This window comes from Aspergillus uvarum (genome assembly GCF_003184745.1).
Source record: "Aspergillus uvarum CBS 121591 unplaced genomic scaffold BO82scaffold_5, whole genome shotgun sequence".
In the NCBI taxonomy this organism is placed as follows: domain Eukaryota; kingdom Fungi; phylum Ascomycota; class Eurotiomycetes; order Eurotiales; family Aspergillaceae; genus Aspergillus; species Aspergillus uvarum.
Window position 1 is genome coordinate 749,957 of NW_020291302.1, and position 15,953 is coordinate 765,909.

The 15,953-nt window shown below is 54.0% G+C and overlaps 5 protein-coding genes and 2 non-coding genes across 7 annotated transcripts; 3 read left to right on the plus strand and 4 right to left on the minus strand.

Moving 5' to 3' along the window:
- Positions 1–308: 308 nt before the first annotated feature.
- On the plus strand, positions 309–3,771 carry BO82DRAFT_301766 (putative importin beta-5 subunit). The gene is made up of 3 exons (XM_025632098.1): positions 309–1,171; positions 1,243–1,772; positions 1,831–3,771. Exons 1-3 carry the CDS (start codon positions 353–355, stop codon positions 3,599–3,601), a joined length of 3,120 nt encoding a protein of 1,039 aa, XP_025496220.1. The 5' UTR covers positions 309–352; the 3' UTR covers positions 3,602–3,771.
- A 2,614-nt stretch (positions 3,772–6,385) lies between these two features.
- BO82DRAFT_380607 (class I SAM-dependent methyltransferase) lies at positions 6,386–7,786 on the plus strand (the record flags this gene model as incomplete). Its single annotated transcript, XM_025637772.1, has 4 exons — positions 6,386–6,475; positions 6,521–6,991; positions 7,084–7,295; positions 7,780–7,786. The coding sequence occupies 4 exons, from the start codon at positions 6,386–6,388 to the stop codon at positions 7,784–7,786; spliced, it is 780 nt and encodes a 259-aa protein (XP_025496221.1).
- A 260-nt stretch (positions 7,787–8,046) lies between these two features.
- BO82DRAFT_t46 lies at positions 8,047–8,119 on the minus strand. The gene has a single exon. It is a non-coding gene; the product is annotated as a tRNA-Lys (tRNA).
- A 31-nt stretch (positions 8,120–8,150) lies between these two features.
- On the minus strand, positions 8,151–8,223 carry BO82DRAFT_t45. The gene has a single exon. It is a non-coding gene; the product is annotated as a tRNA-Lys (tRNA).
- A 248-nt stretch (positions 8,224–8,471) lies between these two features.
- On the minus strand, positions 8,472–11,443 carry BO82DRAFT_350804 (Het-C domain-containing protein). The gene has a single exon (XM_025634248.1). The coding sequence runs from the start codon at positions 11,287–11,289 to the stop codon at positions 8,629–8,631; it is 2,661 nt and encodes an 886-aa protein (XP_025496222.1). The 5' UTR covers positions 11,290–11,443; the 3' UTR covers positions 8,472–8,628.
- Positions 11,444–12,477: 1,034 nt separating this feature from the next.
- Positions 12,478–13,907, plus strand: BO82DRAFT_350805 (phytanoyl-CoA dioxygenase family protein). Its single transcript, XM_025634249.1, has one exon. The coding sequence runs from the start codon at positions 12,602–12,604 to the stop codon at positions 13,631–13,633; it is 1,032 nt and encodes a 343-aa protein (XP_025496223.1). The 5' UTR covers positions 12,478–12,601; the 3' UTR covers positions 13,634–13,907.
- Positions 13,906–15,886, minus strand: BO82DRAFT_144710 (putative TRAF-like signal transducer). Its single transcript, XM_025630109.1, has 2 exons — positions 15,068–15,886; positions 13,906–14,990 (listed from the first exon to the last, which is right to left on the minus strand). Exons 1-2 carry the CDS (start codon positions 15,602–15,604, stop codon positions 14,178–14,180), a joined length of 1,350 nt encoding a protein of 449 aa, XP_025496224.1. The 5' UTR covers positions 15,605–15,886; the 3' UTR covers positions 13,906–14,177.
- Between the last annotated feature and the right edge of the window lie 67 nt (positions 15,887–15,953).

The following is a 15,953-nucleotide window of genomic DNA, read 5'->3' on the forward strand; positions in this document are numbered from 1 at the left end:
GTTGTCTCGGTTGTAGAGCCCCTCTTTCCCCCCACCCACCGGAGCAAGCGATAAGTTAACTTAAGTTGGGGAGATCCTCGCATTTACCGCCTTTCCTTCTGCCGCCCGCTCTCCTGCCCCTCTTCACGGTTGTCGCGACAATTCGCAGTGCTGATTTGATCTACTGCCAATGCCAATAACCACCTGAACCGTTATCGGGTATCAGAGATTGAGGGGACAATCAACACAGGAGAATACAGATCCCGCCTCCCCGGACATAAACAATTCTATTATTCTCGTACATAACTATCCACCTCTTCCCAACACCTCTTCATTCCTTATACAAATTCCCGTCTACGCCTTCTCGCCCACCATGGAGCAAGAGCTCCTGTCGCTGCTTGCAGACACCCAGTCGTCGGTGGCTGATACCAGAAAGGCCGCCGAACTACAGCTTCTACGTCTCTATTCGAACGAGGCCTTCCCCCTCGCTCTTGCCGCGATCGCCTCTCACGATTCCGTCCCGACCAACCTCCGCCAGTCTGCCCTTTCCGTTCTCCGGACCTTCATTGCCGCGGCTTGGTCTCCGGTTCTCGATGAATACAAGGGCCAGGTGCTTGTCAGCGACGATAACAAGGTGCATATCCGGCGCGCGCTCTTGGAGTTAGCCACGGTCAAGGAGACACCGGAGCGCAAGGTGAAGTCGTCCGCGAGCTTTGCTGTCAGCAAGATCGCCAGCGCCGATTTCCCCGAGCAGTGGGCGGAGCTTTTGCCTACTCTACTTCAGATCATCAACGATGCCAATAGCACAGCTGGGGCCCTGCACGGCGCACTGAAAGTCCTTCTGGACCTGGTCGATACCGGCTTCAGCGAGGAGCAGTTTTTCAACGTTGCCCGAGACCTCGTTACCTCGCTCTTCAATGTGGCCACCAACGAATCGAGAAAGCCCATCTTGAGAGCATTGGCCGTGGCGGTTTTCCGTGCTTGCTTTGATACCCTAGAGATGGTGCTTGAGCAGCACAAGACGGCAGTTAAACAGTTCATGGACGAGGTGCTCAATGGCTGGTCTCCGTTCTTCATCGCCACACTCAAGGCACCTCTACCCCAGGCTCCCAGCGAGTTCGAAGAATCCAAGGACAGCGAGATCCCGTCTCAGTGGAGGGGCGTTATTGGTTTGAAGCTGCAGGTCGTCAAGGTACGTCACTGGAGTGACCTGCAAACTCACTCTTTTTGTTCTTGTTGTGCTAATGTTGCCCTATTTGTTAGACCCTGATGAAGATCCGCATGGTGTTTCCCGGTTTGATAACGCCTCAGAGCCCAGTATACTTCTCGACGATCTGGACCGAATTGTCCAACATCCAATCAACGTATCACGGATTCTACATCGAGGAAGAGAGACAAGGTCGCATGGAAGATGTGGACGGACTGCCTTACACACTGGACTTCCTGGTCCTGGAAGAGCTGGATCTCATTCAGACGCTGTTGAAGGCACCGCCAGTCAAGGCAGAGCTTCAGCAGCAGCTACAGAATGCCGGACAGGCGGCTGCCACATCCAGCTGGTTGCCAGAGATCCTGAAACTAGCAGGTTCATATGCTCAGATCACTTCGGAAGAAGAAGGTTTGTGGGACATCGATGTAAACCTCTTTCTCTCAGAAGAGACCTCTGTTACTGCCAACTACACGCCCCGCACTTGCAGTGGAGATCTCGTCATCAAGCTAGGCGAATGGCTCAAGAATACTGCTGTTGAGGGTCTGCATGCGCATCTGAATACTGTGTTCTCTGATCCGTCCTCCACGTAAGCAGCCTTCCCCAAACCATCCTCGTCAGGGACTAACGCCATGCTCAACTCTCAGGTGGAAGGCTCGCGAGTCTGCCCTCTACATTCTGAGTCAGATTCTCCGGGACTTCAACGAAGTTTCTCAGCAGGTTCCCGCCGGGCTTGCTAATGGCTTCAGCAACCTCATTCAGTTTGCTATTCAGCAGGAAGAGGAGTTCTTGCGGGCCCGCGGCTATCTCGCCGCTGGAGTTCTTTGCCAGGTAGCTGATGAGTCTTTCCAACAAACCGCGGTTTCGTACCTCGAGGCTTCCCTCAAGGCGGTGACTGAAGATCCATCAGAGGTCGTCAGAGTATCCTGCATCCGGGCACTACAGGATCTCATGCCATCGCTTCCCTCAAGCGCCACCGTTCCACTTCAAGCAGCTGCCATCTCCGCGCTGTCAGACTTCATTTCCTCTCACGACATCTCGGAACATTCTGACAGTGACGATCTCAAAGTCACCCTCGCGGAGACCTTGCGTGATACCATCATTGTCAACCCAAGCGTGGTCTTGTCTTCGAATGCCATCGATGTGCTATTCAACATCGCCAGCAATGGACCTACTAACTTCCAGTTGACGATGATTGTCACGGAGGCCTTTGAGGACATTGTGGAATATATTTCAGAACAAGGTCCCGAGTCCTTTGTTCGCCTTTGCGAGAAGGTTCTCCCATCCTTGACTGGAGCGATCGATGTTGGCAACCTGACTCAGGAAAACGCTCTGACGAATTTCGCCGCGGACCTCATTCGAGCTCTCGCGGAGAGAGCTTCTGAGCCCCTTCCTAGCGGTTTTGTCGAGGCCGTCATGCCCAAGTTGAACCGCCTGTTACTGGACTCAATTGACGCGGAATTGATTCGTCCTGCCACAGAAGCCGTGCGCCACATGCTTTCACACGATTTCAACCAGTTCGTCACGTGGAGAGATCCCGAAAATGGCAAGGAGGCGATCGAAGTTGCCCTCATCATCATCGATCGTCTGCTGGGGCCTGCTGTTGATGACAATGCGGCAACCGAGGTCGGACAGTTGGCAGCCGAATTGGTCGAGCGGGCGGGTTCCGAACGACTTGGACCTTACCTGCCACAGCTTCTCCAGGCTGTTGCCCAGCGACTTGCAACTGCGCAGCAAGCCCAGTTCATCCAGAGCCTCATTCTTGTCTTCGCCCGACTGACGCTCGTCAGCGCGCGTGAAGTTGTCGACTTCCTGTCGCAGGTGAACATCGGCGGTCAGAGCGGTCTTCCCATTGTGCTCAGCAAGTGGCTGGAGAACTCAGTCAACTTTGCCGGCTACGATGAGATCAAGCAGAACATCATTGCCCTTGCGACGCTGTACAACCTGGAAGATCCTCGCATTTCTCAGGTGCAGGTGAAGGGTGATCTGATTATCCAGGACACGGGTCGCATCCGCACCCGGTCCCAGGCTCGCAAGAACCCTGATCAGTACACAACAGTGACCGCACCCTTGAAGATCATCAAGGTTCTGGTTGAAGAACTGGCGGCGGCCTCGGGCAACAAGGAGATCGACGCGGCCACTGCGGCTGCATTGGAGGAAGAGGGCAGTGACGAAGACGACGAATGGGAGGACGTTCCGGGCAATACTCTCGACCTCAACCTCGGAGTCACCAAGCAGGAGCTGATGGCATTCGGCGAGGGCGGCAGTGAGAGTGTGTTCGGGGTTCGCAAGCGTGACGATGAAACGCAGGGCTTCCTGCTGGACTTCTTCCGCAATGCATCCACAAAGCCTGACTTCCAGCAGCTGTTTACGTCACTGACTCCGGCCGAGCAAGAAAAGTTACACAGCCTAGGTTGAATGATGAGAATTATGCTTCAGTCCTAATTCCTTGGTGAGTGTGCTCGAGGCTTCAGTTCGGGGCTGCTATGCAAAAGTGACGAAGCATTGAGACAGAGCTGCGGCTTTCTAGATATTTACAGTACATGATTTAACAAAAAACTTTAATAGCAATCCCGATGGATTTTGACCCCAAGAAGGATCTAGCACGGTCGTAGCCCGTAGGAGCATTCGATTGTTAATTTATACAGTCAGAACAGCACCCTGCCCTGACAAACGAAAAACGAAGTACTACACAAACTAGTCCGGAGCTAGTCGATTATCACCGATCGATGTCGCAGGATGATTAAACACCGGAGGGAGGGGGATCATCTCGGGGATCACCTACGACCCGAAGCCAATTAATGCTCGACAACTTGCTTACTATCTCGAGGTAGTTTGTTAGTGGGTGATTCGAGCTCGAAAATTTTTAGACAGGATGTAAGCAATCACCCAAGAGCGGTCATGGAAAAAGGAAATAAGCAAAAAGCAAAGGCAACGGCACCGGGGGTGCAATTTTTTTTTTTTTTGTTGTTATTGTTGTTGTACAATCAAGGAAATTCTCCGGTGTCGAATATCCGGGATACTTGACTGGTAGCCCAGCAGCAGGCTGGGGAAACAATAGAAAAGGTCGAAGGTCATACTAGGTAAAGAGAGCAGAACCGGTGGGGGGGGGAGGGGAGAGCCAATGCAAGGCGGGGATATCTCTTGATTGTTTGATTCGGGTGTCCTGGAGAAGGTGGAATCTTGAATCTTGTTGGCTAGTGGATTTACTTACTTGGGGAAAGTCTACATCTACTTTACTGTACTGTAGTTAGTCAGTTAACCCAGTAGACTAACATGTTAACTTATCAGGCTAGCTGAAGGCACAGTAGTACCTGGGGACAGGACCCAGGCCCAAGGTTTTTTGACAGGACAGTCTGTGTGACACTGTGACACTTGTGACACGTCCTGGATGGAAAAAAAGGATAAGCCGACGGCTTTAGCCGTGCGGGGCTTCTTCTTCTTCTTCTTCTTCTTCTTCTTCTTCTTGTTTGTCTTACTCGATTTCCTTGGGGGGCTTTTTGGGAGGGTTGTGGTGCTAGATGTGAAACAAACCGATGTATGTTCTAGTCTGGATTGCTATTTGCGGTATAGGTACTCCGTACAGTACATAGGAAGATGGGACCACATCTACGGATTCGGGGCCGAATTCGAAACAGAAAGTCTGCGTCTGTGCGATTGGGGGATTTGCTTGAAGATGGATCTTCGATTTATGAGTACGATGTATGCTGTGGTTATCGCTGGCATGGCTTCGCTACCCTACCCTTAGGCGAGTATATTATTAGCAGGAAAAGGGGGGGGTTGGTAGATCAGTACAAAGTATAGATCCTATGTTGATCGAAGATGGATCGTTGCGGAGTACTGTACACACACACAGTCAAGCCTGCAGTTGACGTGATGAAAAATCCAAATCATGGCTCTCAGGTACTGTGTGATTCGGACTGTACGCTACCTGAGCTGCTACCCAAGATACTATGTGGCTAGGGTTTAGTTAGGAGGGTGGAAGAGGGGGATGTCTTATCCAGCCAATGAGTGGGTGAAGTAGTGAATGGGGGAGAGGAGCAACGCTGCAGTGAGGAGATCGACTTCCACCCACCAGCAAAGTGGATAGGTTTAGTCTTGTTGACTGGGCTTGTCGATCCTTTGGAGTGGAAATCCTTGTCAGATTCTTGTTTGTTTGTCTTTCCTGCTTCTTGCCTCTCCGTGCGAGGAATGAGATATGGATGTGTGTGAGGAAACAGCACCGAGCCGAAAAGGGAGGCTGAATGCAGCGAAGCAAGAAAGAGAGCCAGAAATACCAAGCAAAAATCCCGATGGGACGGACGCGGCACACCGCCACCCTCCGCCGGACCCGACGCTCTGTTTCTTGGGTCCGCGACTCCCTGACACCCCCCGGTCAATGCGCCTATTCATACTTTTGACTTTTGGCACTGCACTGTGAAGTTAGTGAGTGTACTGCATGTACTTCCTCGCCCGGGCTCAGCCCATGCCCTTTCTCCTCTTTCCCTACTGACCTGTCTACGGTCTCGGTCGATTCGATTCTTCTCCTCCTTCCTCTTGTTGTTCGTTCTCATCTTTGACTCCGTACATCTCGAATTCCTTATAAACCGTCACTCTCCGCAGTTGGAACGCATTGTACCGCTGGCGACCTCCCATTCGTTTACCTGTCGGTCGTTTCCGTCTATACTGCCATCTCAAGCAATATGTCGCACCCTAACATCGATGAACAAATTCAAATAGACGTAAGATCCCCTGTGCTGTTTTCCATTCTGATTTGATCCGCATCGGCCACTACTGGAATTCTCCAGCTTTTCCCCTTCTGTCATTCCTCGCTATATCAGCCGAGCAGGAAGCTTTCCTGCTGCTGTTCTCACATCACTCTTCAGACCAACACTATGTGATGTCACTGCAGCCACAACCATAAGTCATGGGCATTCATTTCAATTAGGGTAACAACCAAAATGTCAAGAAGGGTATATTATCTCTTCGTATTCGTCATCTATCCAGATTAAATACTTGCTTTACTCGATGTGCCACAGAGCTTCCAGCCCACAAGATAAAACCCGACAAGACTGACCTAACCCCCAGACCAGCGATGACAACGACTCCCTCCTGGACGCGCAGTCGATCGTCGGCTCGAACCTGACCATCTCCTCGACCGTGCGCGACTACTGCTTCGAGAACGGCCGGCGCTACCACGCCTACCGCAACGGGCAATACCCGATGCCCAACGACCAAGAGGAGCAGGACCGGCTCGCGCTGCTGCACCAGCTCTTCAAGAGCGTCACGGGCGGCGAGCTGCACCGCGCCCCGGTCCTCCTCCGCCGCCGCGCCGCCGCGCCGCCCCCGCGCCCGCAGCGCGTGCTCGACGTCGGCACCGGCACCGGCATCTGGGCGCTGGACGTGGCGGACGCCTACCCGCACGCGGAGATCGTGGGCACCGACCTCAGCCCGATCCAGCCGCGCTACACGCCGCCCAACTGCTCGTTCCTGATCGATGACGCCGAGAGCGACTGGGCCTTCCCGCCCGAGGAGGCCTTCGACTACATCCACGGCCGCTCGCTGGGGGGCTCCATCGCCGACTGGCCCCGCTTCCTGCAGCAGGCCTACCAGCACGTCCGGCCCGGCGGCTGGGTCGAGATCCAGGAGTTCGAGACCTGGATCCGCTCCGACGACGGTACCGACCGGCAGGCCGTGCTGATCCACGAGTACCAGCGCAAGCTGGACGAGGCCAGTCGCAAGTTCGGGCGGCGCATGAACATCGCCGCCAATGTGCGCGGCTGGATGCAGGACGCCGGGTTTCAGAATGTCACGGATGATACGTATAAGGTGGTCTTCCCCCCTCCCCCCCCCCTACCCGTTGGCAACTCAATCAGATCGCGAAGCGTCACAAGCTTATACTGACTGACTCGATCATGTAGTGTCCGCTCGGCCCGTGGGCGAGAAACTCGCATTTCAAGGAGCTCGGTCGCATGGGGAAGGCGGCCTTCTTTGATACGATCGAGCCGTATTCCCTGGCGTTGTTGACCCGGGTCATGGGGTACACGTACGAGCAGGCGCAGCAGTATGCCCAGGACGTGCGGCATGAGTTGGTCCACGGCTCCTTTCACATCTATACCCTGTTCCATTATGTGTACGGGCAGAGACCGCTGGATAGGGCTAATAATGATGACTCTGATGGCAGTGACGGTGCCGATGCTGCTGCCGATGATGATAACGATGCTGATGACAATAAATGATGTGTATGTATATATGTGTATGTGGTATGCCATTGTAATGACCTGGAGTTGTACTGTGCATAGCACGAGTTGAACTAAGCGGGATCGTACTTTTCACTATTGGTCGACTCTTGAGCTCAATCGGGAGGATACGTTGCTGTTCAAAAGATTATGTATCACTTCAGGGAACCGATCGTCTTCGTAGATAATAGATTGTACCGTACCTTCCAGACCACAACTCCCGGTGGTCTTCCGTTGATAATAGCCACCTTGCTACGGGAGCAAATGTACATATCTACACTACTTCGTCGAGAGGAAGATAGTTACTTGTACAGCAGTAAGGAGCAGAATGGCAGCTCTCTCGCACCCTGCGACGTTTCGGAAAACAAGCCGAAAGAGGCGGTAGATGGAAAAAAAGAATAGTGACGTGATCCCGCAAAGTGTGCAGCGGCTATACGCAGAAATAGATATATACCTCAACCAAACCAATGGACACAACAATAGGGATGTGCCAGGGGCATCAACAACTCAACCAAAAGCAATTTTAGACGGGATGCGGTCGGTTACTGTATAAGAACGAGGTCAATCTTGCCCCCTCTAGCAAGGAATAAGAACATCATCCACGGAGTGAGCGGGCAGTCACTCAGTAAAAAGTGAAAAAGGTAAAGCCCAACGCGGGGGTTGAACCCGCAACCTTGAGATTAAGAGTCTCACGCTCTGCCGATTGAGCTAGCCCGGCTGGGGTGAAGGAAGAAAGAATCGGATTCTATAGCCGAACGCGGGGGTTGAACCCGCAACCTTGAGATTAAGAGTCTCACGCTCTGCCGATTGAGCTAGCCGGGCTGGTCTTGTTAAAGGGTTGAGGTAGTGTTGACATTATATTCTTGCGCCATGCTGCTGGGCGTCAGAATCATGTACAAGGATGGGCAGGTCTACAATCTATCAATGGGGTCGGCCTGTCGGGTTTCCTCAGGGAATTGGGCCACGTGACCCATAGATACACCAAGCTACCTTACTACATGTTGAAGCATTTACTTAGCTACACCTTGTAACCACCGAGGATTCAAGACATCGTTCCATACCGCCGATGCCCGAGCGTCGTCATTCTATCGATACGGCACAGCTCAGTACACAAGTGTTCTCATTCTTAGAATACAAGGATGGCATAATTGAATACATCAAAGTCTGAATGCTGAAGTAGAAGCCGCATACGCTGGCCAAAGCAACCTTTCCCTAAGTACAGGCCCCTTAGTAACGATACTCACCTGAGCCATAGCCTTGGTTGTAGCCACCATTGTAGCCACCATTGTAGCCACTGCCTCCGTAAGAATCATATGAAGGGCCAGGTGGAGGATGGCCGGGAGGGTGATGGGGGTGGTCACCGTGACGACGATGCTGACCGCCATCCGACTCACCGCCGTGTTCATAGCCTTGGTTGTAGCCACCGCCATAGCCACTGTTGCCCCCATAGGAATCATTTGGACGACCAGGGGGAAGGTGGCCGGGAGGGTGATGAATGCCTTCCGACTCGCCGCCGTGCTCGTAGCCTTGGCTGAGGTAGGCGGGGCGAGGCTGATGGTGGTGATGTTGATGGTGGGATTCCTCGCGGGAGCCGCGGTAGTCATATCCCTGGCCACTGGGGTACGCCGGACGGGACTCATAAGGACGAGATTGCTCGTAAGAGCCGTAGGACTGCCCCGAGTACTGCTGCTGGGATTGGTACGATTGCTGCTCACTTTGGTATGAGGTCTGGTATGTCGAGCTCTGAGTCTGCTCGTTTTGGTATGAGCTCTGGTATGTCGAGCTTTGAGTCTGCTCGGGATCCTCGTTTCTCGACGAACCGCCGACCAGAAGGTTGGAGAAGGCACTGTTCAGGCCCCCAAGGTTGGAGATGCCAGGAATGGGCAAGTTGGCAAGTCCCCCGAACGGTGAGCCGCCGCTCTGCTGCTGCTGCTGCTGCTGCTGCTGCTGCTGCTGCTGTTGTGAGGAAGGAGGACGATACTGCTGGCTGTGTCCAGATTGGGTCCCACCACCACCATGGGTGTGGGGTACACCACCCGTGTTCTTGCCTGATTTTACACCCTCGGCGCTTAGAATGTCATTGAGTCTTGAGCCTCTGTCAGACCGTGATTGGACCCAACTCTCGACGGCTTCGAACATGGTCCGGTGGGCCTCGTTGCGGTTGTCGCGAAGAGCAGGGTGGTGGAACACCTTCAAGCAATCATCCAAAACCTGGTCCTCAGAGATGTTGATGTTCTCCCAGGCATGGAGAACTCGCGGGGCCACATACTTGAGAATAGCAGATGCAACCTGGCCAGCGGGCTCGTTGAGGATGTTGGCAAAGTGGTCCTTGGACAACATGGAGTGGGTCGGATCGGTACAGTCCGGATCCGTCCACGGCTCATACTGATGCTGGCCAGAGGCATCAATCACACCAGAGGAGCCGGTTTGTAGCGACTTGGAAGCAGCATTGATGATAGGACGAATGAAGGGTGCGAGGAGAGACATGATGAAGACCGTCAGGGTCTCCGTGATCTTCTCGACAACGGCCTCCAGCCCAGGGATCTTCTCAATGATCGAGGTGAGTTTACGAACCACCTTATCTCTAAACTCGAGGATTGGATAGATTTGCGCAATGGTCTGGTTCGGGTCAAAGTCTGGAAGTGCCGAGCCACCGGATCCTCCACTAGACTGAGGCCGTGCTGATTCACCAGCCCTATAGCTGCTAAGCTCTTCATCATCGAATCCACGGGAGCGCGAGGACTGGTAATCATCATCAAAGCCGCGGGGGCGCGAAGCCCCGTAATCGTCCTCGAGCCCTCTGCTCGAGCCGTATCCCTGACGGGTACCACCGCTCCGGTTAGCGGATTCTTGGGCCTCCGAGCGACGCTTGAGCTCTTCAGCTTCCTCGACGAGATCCTTCGTTCCCGGAATCCCGCCCAACAGATTCGTGAAAGCGCCAAGGGCATTCGCGGATGAGTTGTTCTGAGCATCCCCAAGGGCGATATCCATCTCGTTCACCTCCGACTGAGTGAAGTGGTCGGTGGCTTCTCCCAGAACAGAGTGGAAGAAATCCACCATACCGAAGGTACCTGTCACCAGCGGAAAGACGTGGCGGCCGCGGACGTTGAGTTCCGTATTGACACCGGTGTGCGGGAAGACATTCTTGAAGCCCATCTCGCGAAGAGCCAGCTCACAGTAATTGGTGTGTGCCGCGAAGTCTTCCAGGGTGTGGAGACCCTGACCCAGGCACCGCAGCGCCTCGCAAAGGTCTGCCTCGTTACCCTTGTCTCTGCCGTGGGTGTAGGTCCGCCCGTAGTGAATGCTCCGAGCCAAGCTGTACTTGATATATCCGGAGCTGGTCGTCCAGTCTCCGCCCTCATTGGCGATGTAGTTCTTCATGCCGGTTTCTGGGTCGATCTCGAGTTCCACCTGGCGGATAGGTCCACGCAAGCGTTTGTCGAACTGGCGCGCATCCTGGTTGTCCGCGTAGTCCTTAGGATTGTCGATATGCTCCTCAGGACGATAAACACCGAGTCTGTCGGAGGTGACCTCAAACTCGGCCGTCGCGTATCCGAAGGTCATGAAGGACAGGATCCAAACGAGGATGCGGATGGTATCGGCTTGTAGATTCTTGAGAGTACCGACATCCATGGCCTGCGAATAATCACGCAACCAGTTGCCAAAGTAGACGCGCTTGACCATGGTGGAGGTCCACTTGTGGCCTTTGATGAAGGCGACCGTCTTGAGCATATCCTCGATGTCTCCATGACGCCAGTTCTTGCCCTCCACGGCGGAAATCGATGCGATGTTTCCAGCGCCAAAGGCGTAGGTCTGAGCCGGCAGCAAAACGAGCAAAAGACCGAGGATGAGGAGGGCATGGGAGCCCAAATTCAGCCGCGGAGCCATAGCGCGGAAGATCTGCAGGGTCTCCGGGCAAAAGTGGGTGGAGACGTAATATGGAAGCAGTAAGGAGATTGGATTTAGGTCCACGAGAAGACGTAACTAAAGGCGCATGCAGCGGGAAGAGAGTCTGCAGTGTTTCCGGAAGACAGTAGAGACGGTTGTAAGAAAGTGAAGAGAGAGAAAAAAAATGACGAAGCAAGTTTGTTTTTCACTGATCTGCGAGAGGCGCAAGCCACGGCCAAGACAAGCTGCCCAGAGAGTCTTGGGAGTTGGGACTCGCTGCCCCGCCATTCTGCCTCTTTGGGAAGTCCCAAGCCGTGCCGACGGTTATTCACCGTGTGTATGCATTTTGACTCTTCGGGGTAACTATCTTATTCATGCTGCAGCTTCCCGATCATGATTGACACTAGGGTCTTGCTAGTCGAGTATTATTAGGCTGTCGTGTGTGTGCAACGTTGTCAACTTTGTCAACTTTGTCAACATTCATGGGCAGGATAGATCCATGCTTGGCAGTGGCAGTGGCAGTGGTAGCGGCAGAAGCGAGCTGAGCTACAGCCACCCCAAGCCACACCCCATTTCGTCATACGAGCTGACGACTTCATGGGCCCAGAGGATCATTGCATTGCTTGTGTCAGAGTATCGATATTAGCCATGCACTCTGTACTTTGTACTTGGTGCTAATTAGATAGAGTACCCAGTAGTATATGTAATGCTGATGATGAGGTTCCACAATGCGCTCAGTAGAGAAAACCAAAACAAACATAGAAATGAGACACCAGCATGTAACCATGTTCCATGGTTACTTTGAACCCCGCTTTGCTCCTCCTCTTATCGATTGCTCGCGTTTCTGCCCGCCGCGGGGTAAAGTTATTAATTCTATTCCTGGCAAACCAAACAATGCTCTGCGACAGCACAGGCATTATAAGCAATTCCAGCATAGCTTAACGACACTAGTAAAACTATTGTAGTAAAGTTAGCGAATGCAAAAAAGAAAAAGGTAACCCTTGACTGATAGGGTAGTATTTAGCCGTAAGCATAGTTGTGAGGGGATGTATCGGTGTTACTCCAACCACTTCGGGTGTGCCTCACTTGCTGCTAGTACAGTACATAGTACGATAAATGAGCACCGTTTATTTATACCGAGCCCCATAGATCGGCCTCTCTCTCCTTCCTCTTTCCCCACCAAAGACTTTCCTTTCCCTTTCTCTAGCCTACTTACCCTTCTCCCTCTTCTGTCTCCTCATCACCACCACCACCACCACCACCACCACCTCACCCTTCTTCAACCTCTACACCACCCCCCAAACCCAAGACAATGACAGCCACCGAAGCCCCCTACCTCGCTGCCCTCCAACGCGACGGCTTCGTCGTGATCCCCTCCCTCCTCACCCCCACCGAAATCACCCACTACCACACCATCGCCACGCAAGCCACGCACCTCACCCGCACCGGCCAATGGCCACACTTCCGGACCGTCCCCAAACAATTCCCGCCGTGGCCCAGCACCGTCCCACCGGCCTCTGAAGGGGGCATCTGGGGGGTGCAGCATCTCCTGCACCCGGAAATGCCGCACCGGACCGACTTCGCACGCTTCTACTTCTCCGAGAAAGTCCTCGCTGTCGCCGAGGAGCTACTGGGACTCAGCAGCAGCAGCAGCAGCAGCAGCAGCACCACCACCACCACCCACATCCCGGACAAAGAAGACGAACCCCTCGTGATGGAACTCTTCAACCTCCTCGTGGCCCCCGAAACCAAGGACTTCGCCCTCCGCTGGCACCGCGACGACATCCCCGAGCACGTCTCCCCGGACGAGGAGCTGCGTCTGCTGCACCAGAAGAGCCCGCACGGCCGCCAGTCCCACGCCCAGTATAACCTGGCGCTCTGCGAGGATCGCTCGTTGATTGTGATCCCGGGGTCGCATCGGCGCGTGCGCACGGAGGTCGAGCGGAAGGCGGACCCGTTCGCACCGGAATTGCCGGGCCAGTTGGTGGTGGAGCTCAAGCCGGGTGATGCAGTGTTCTATGATAGTAATATCTTACATCGTGGGGTGTATCGGGCCAAGGAGGCGGGGCGGGAGGAGGAGCCAAGGTTGACGCTGCATGGGAGTTTGGGGTTGAAGGTTACGGTAGATGAGGATGAGGGTGAGCAGGAGGGGGATAATGGTGGTGCTACTGGTAAGAGTGCTGCGGGGAAGCTGCGGGCGACGGCGGTGTTGCAGCATGGGGTTGGGGCGTGGGTGCAGCGCGAGGATGCCGCCTTTGGGATCGGGGAGCGCGCGGAGAGAATGAGGGCCAATCTCGTGGCGATGGGGTCGGGGGATGGCGTGGGGTTTTCTCTGCAGGGGTGATTGTTTCCCCTCCCCGTGGGTGACCTGGTGACCTGGTTTGGATTCATGTAGATATTGTAATGAGCCGGCGGAAGAAAGGTCTCGTCCAACACAGACGAAAGTCTATGGGGTTGCACTATAGCCAGCACAGGGTATACTGTATGCAGGGGGTAGATAGTGGTATCGGTGGTCGTATGTAATGTCATAATGGTGGTATTGTATGAAATTGATCGAAGACGCCGAAACTTCTATATATACTCGCTGTACGCGTAACAGGTACAGTACGGGAGGGAAAGAGATAGCACCACATACAGCTCACAGGATAAAGATAGAATAGAGGAAAGGGGAATCGAGGATGCGCCTGCCATCTACTCACAAGAAAAAGAAAGCTTGACGCTGCCCGTGTATAAAAACAGAAAATTGAAACCGAGATGAGGACATTGCTGATGGTATTGCAACTCTCTTGTTCGCCGGTGTCGCATAGTGGCCGAATATATCGATGGACCGAGCCACTGCCGAAAGATAGAACCGGAGAAGGCTATTGATGCTTGTAGAACACCAGGGTCTATAGCTTCGTTCCCTCGCGCCCACTATCGCTAAGTCTACGCGGACGAAGCGGCATGGTGGAGGTGCTGGGTCCTGCAGCAGCCGTGGGAGTATGACCACCGGGGCTGGCGCCAGTGCGGACGCCCCCGGTACGTTGTGAGCTCTGATGCTGATGGAGTCGAGGGTTCAGAAGCCATTGCACTTGCATGCGAATACTGCTCACCGCGGCATTGGTGTGAGCCATGTCCTCCTTGATGCGGAGGCACTCGCTCATGATCGCCATGCTGGCGCGGGCATCGAGATCCGTGATGGCGTGGGAGAGTTGGCCGACTTCCTCGCGGAGGGACTCGTGTAAGGAGAGAAGGTAGTTTGTTGTGGTGGCGGTGTATTGGTTGGAGCTATCGATCTGAGACTGGCTGTTGGGGGATGTTGGGTCGTTGTTGTTGCGGCGGGGTGGAGTAGATGCCGTTGCGCGATCATCTGGGCCCGCAGAAGCAGTCGGCGACTGGGCCAGGGTGGTTCGGATGTTCGCTAAGCCGTCCTCGAAGATCTCATTCCGTTGTTTGAGATGGCGAATGGTGAGTTCAAGCGAGTCGAGACGCGCATTCTGAGCGTCGAAGTACGGGCCCATGGAGATCAAAGGGCACGTTTGTTCGTGCGTGGCTAGGTCGGCGCGCTTGAGTTGAATGGGACAGCCGTATTTCGAGGCGGCACAGCTGTGAATGGTTTCAGGGCAAGTGTCTGCATGCTGTTTGAGTTCTCTGCGGAGGATCGTGGTATGGCAGTCTGGGCAGGTGGTTTGGAGATTGGGGCATAATTCGTCAACGTGTTCCTGTCGGAGGTATAAGGTTAGCAGGCCATGAAAATACAATGCAATGAACCCAGTGTTTTTGTATTCTTTGTGCGCACCTTATAGTCTTGCTCCATGATATTACCTTCGCATCGCGCGCATTGGTGAAGTTCATGCAAGCATCTCCCTTCCGGGTCGAGGTCCTTCTTCCGTGTCTTCAACCCACATGAGCCCAGCGGACAGTCCATCGGTCTATACCCGCAGTATTTGTCGACATGAGTCTGAATGAACACTCTTGGCGCTACTTCCTCACACCCTTCGCTCCGAAATGGGCACCTCACTCGAATCTCGTCGCACATGTTGACCAAGAGGCGGGGGAGTTTGAGGTAAACACCGCCGGTGGGTGTGCGGCAGGCAGGACACGTGAAGTCGTCTCGAGATGCTGCGAAGGTCGTGATGGCCGATACAAGACATTTCTGGCAGAATACATGGTCGCACTTCAACCGGACCGGGTTTATGAAGGGGCAGTGGCATATCGGACACATAAGATGGTCATCGTAGCTGGAAACGTAGTCCAGTGAGCGCAGGTCGACGCTCTCGTCGCGGTCGCAATTCGCCTCCATGACCAAAAGGTCTTCAAGAGTAGTGTTTGTCATGTTGAGATATTTTGCTCTGCCATGAGGGGTGTCTAATATGTGATAAGAGCCTCGAGATTGATCCTCCGCCCGTCCGGGAGCCGACGCTGAGCGAGGGAGAGGAGGAGATCAACCGTTCAATTGCCGTTCTTGATCCGGGAAACGAAACGATAGCTCGAAGCAAAGACCCATGAGGGGGCTCTAAAGGTGACCAGGAAAAGGTATATCGGACGAAAAAAAGTGTTCGAGGGCAGGTTCGGGTCAGCCAGGTAAGGAAGATGTAGAAGGGAGCGAAATTACTGGGAGAATGGATGGATTGCGGGGAGAGAGCGAGACTGACCGATGGAATTCAATGCGGCGCGGAGAGCGG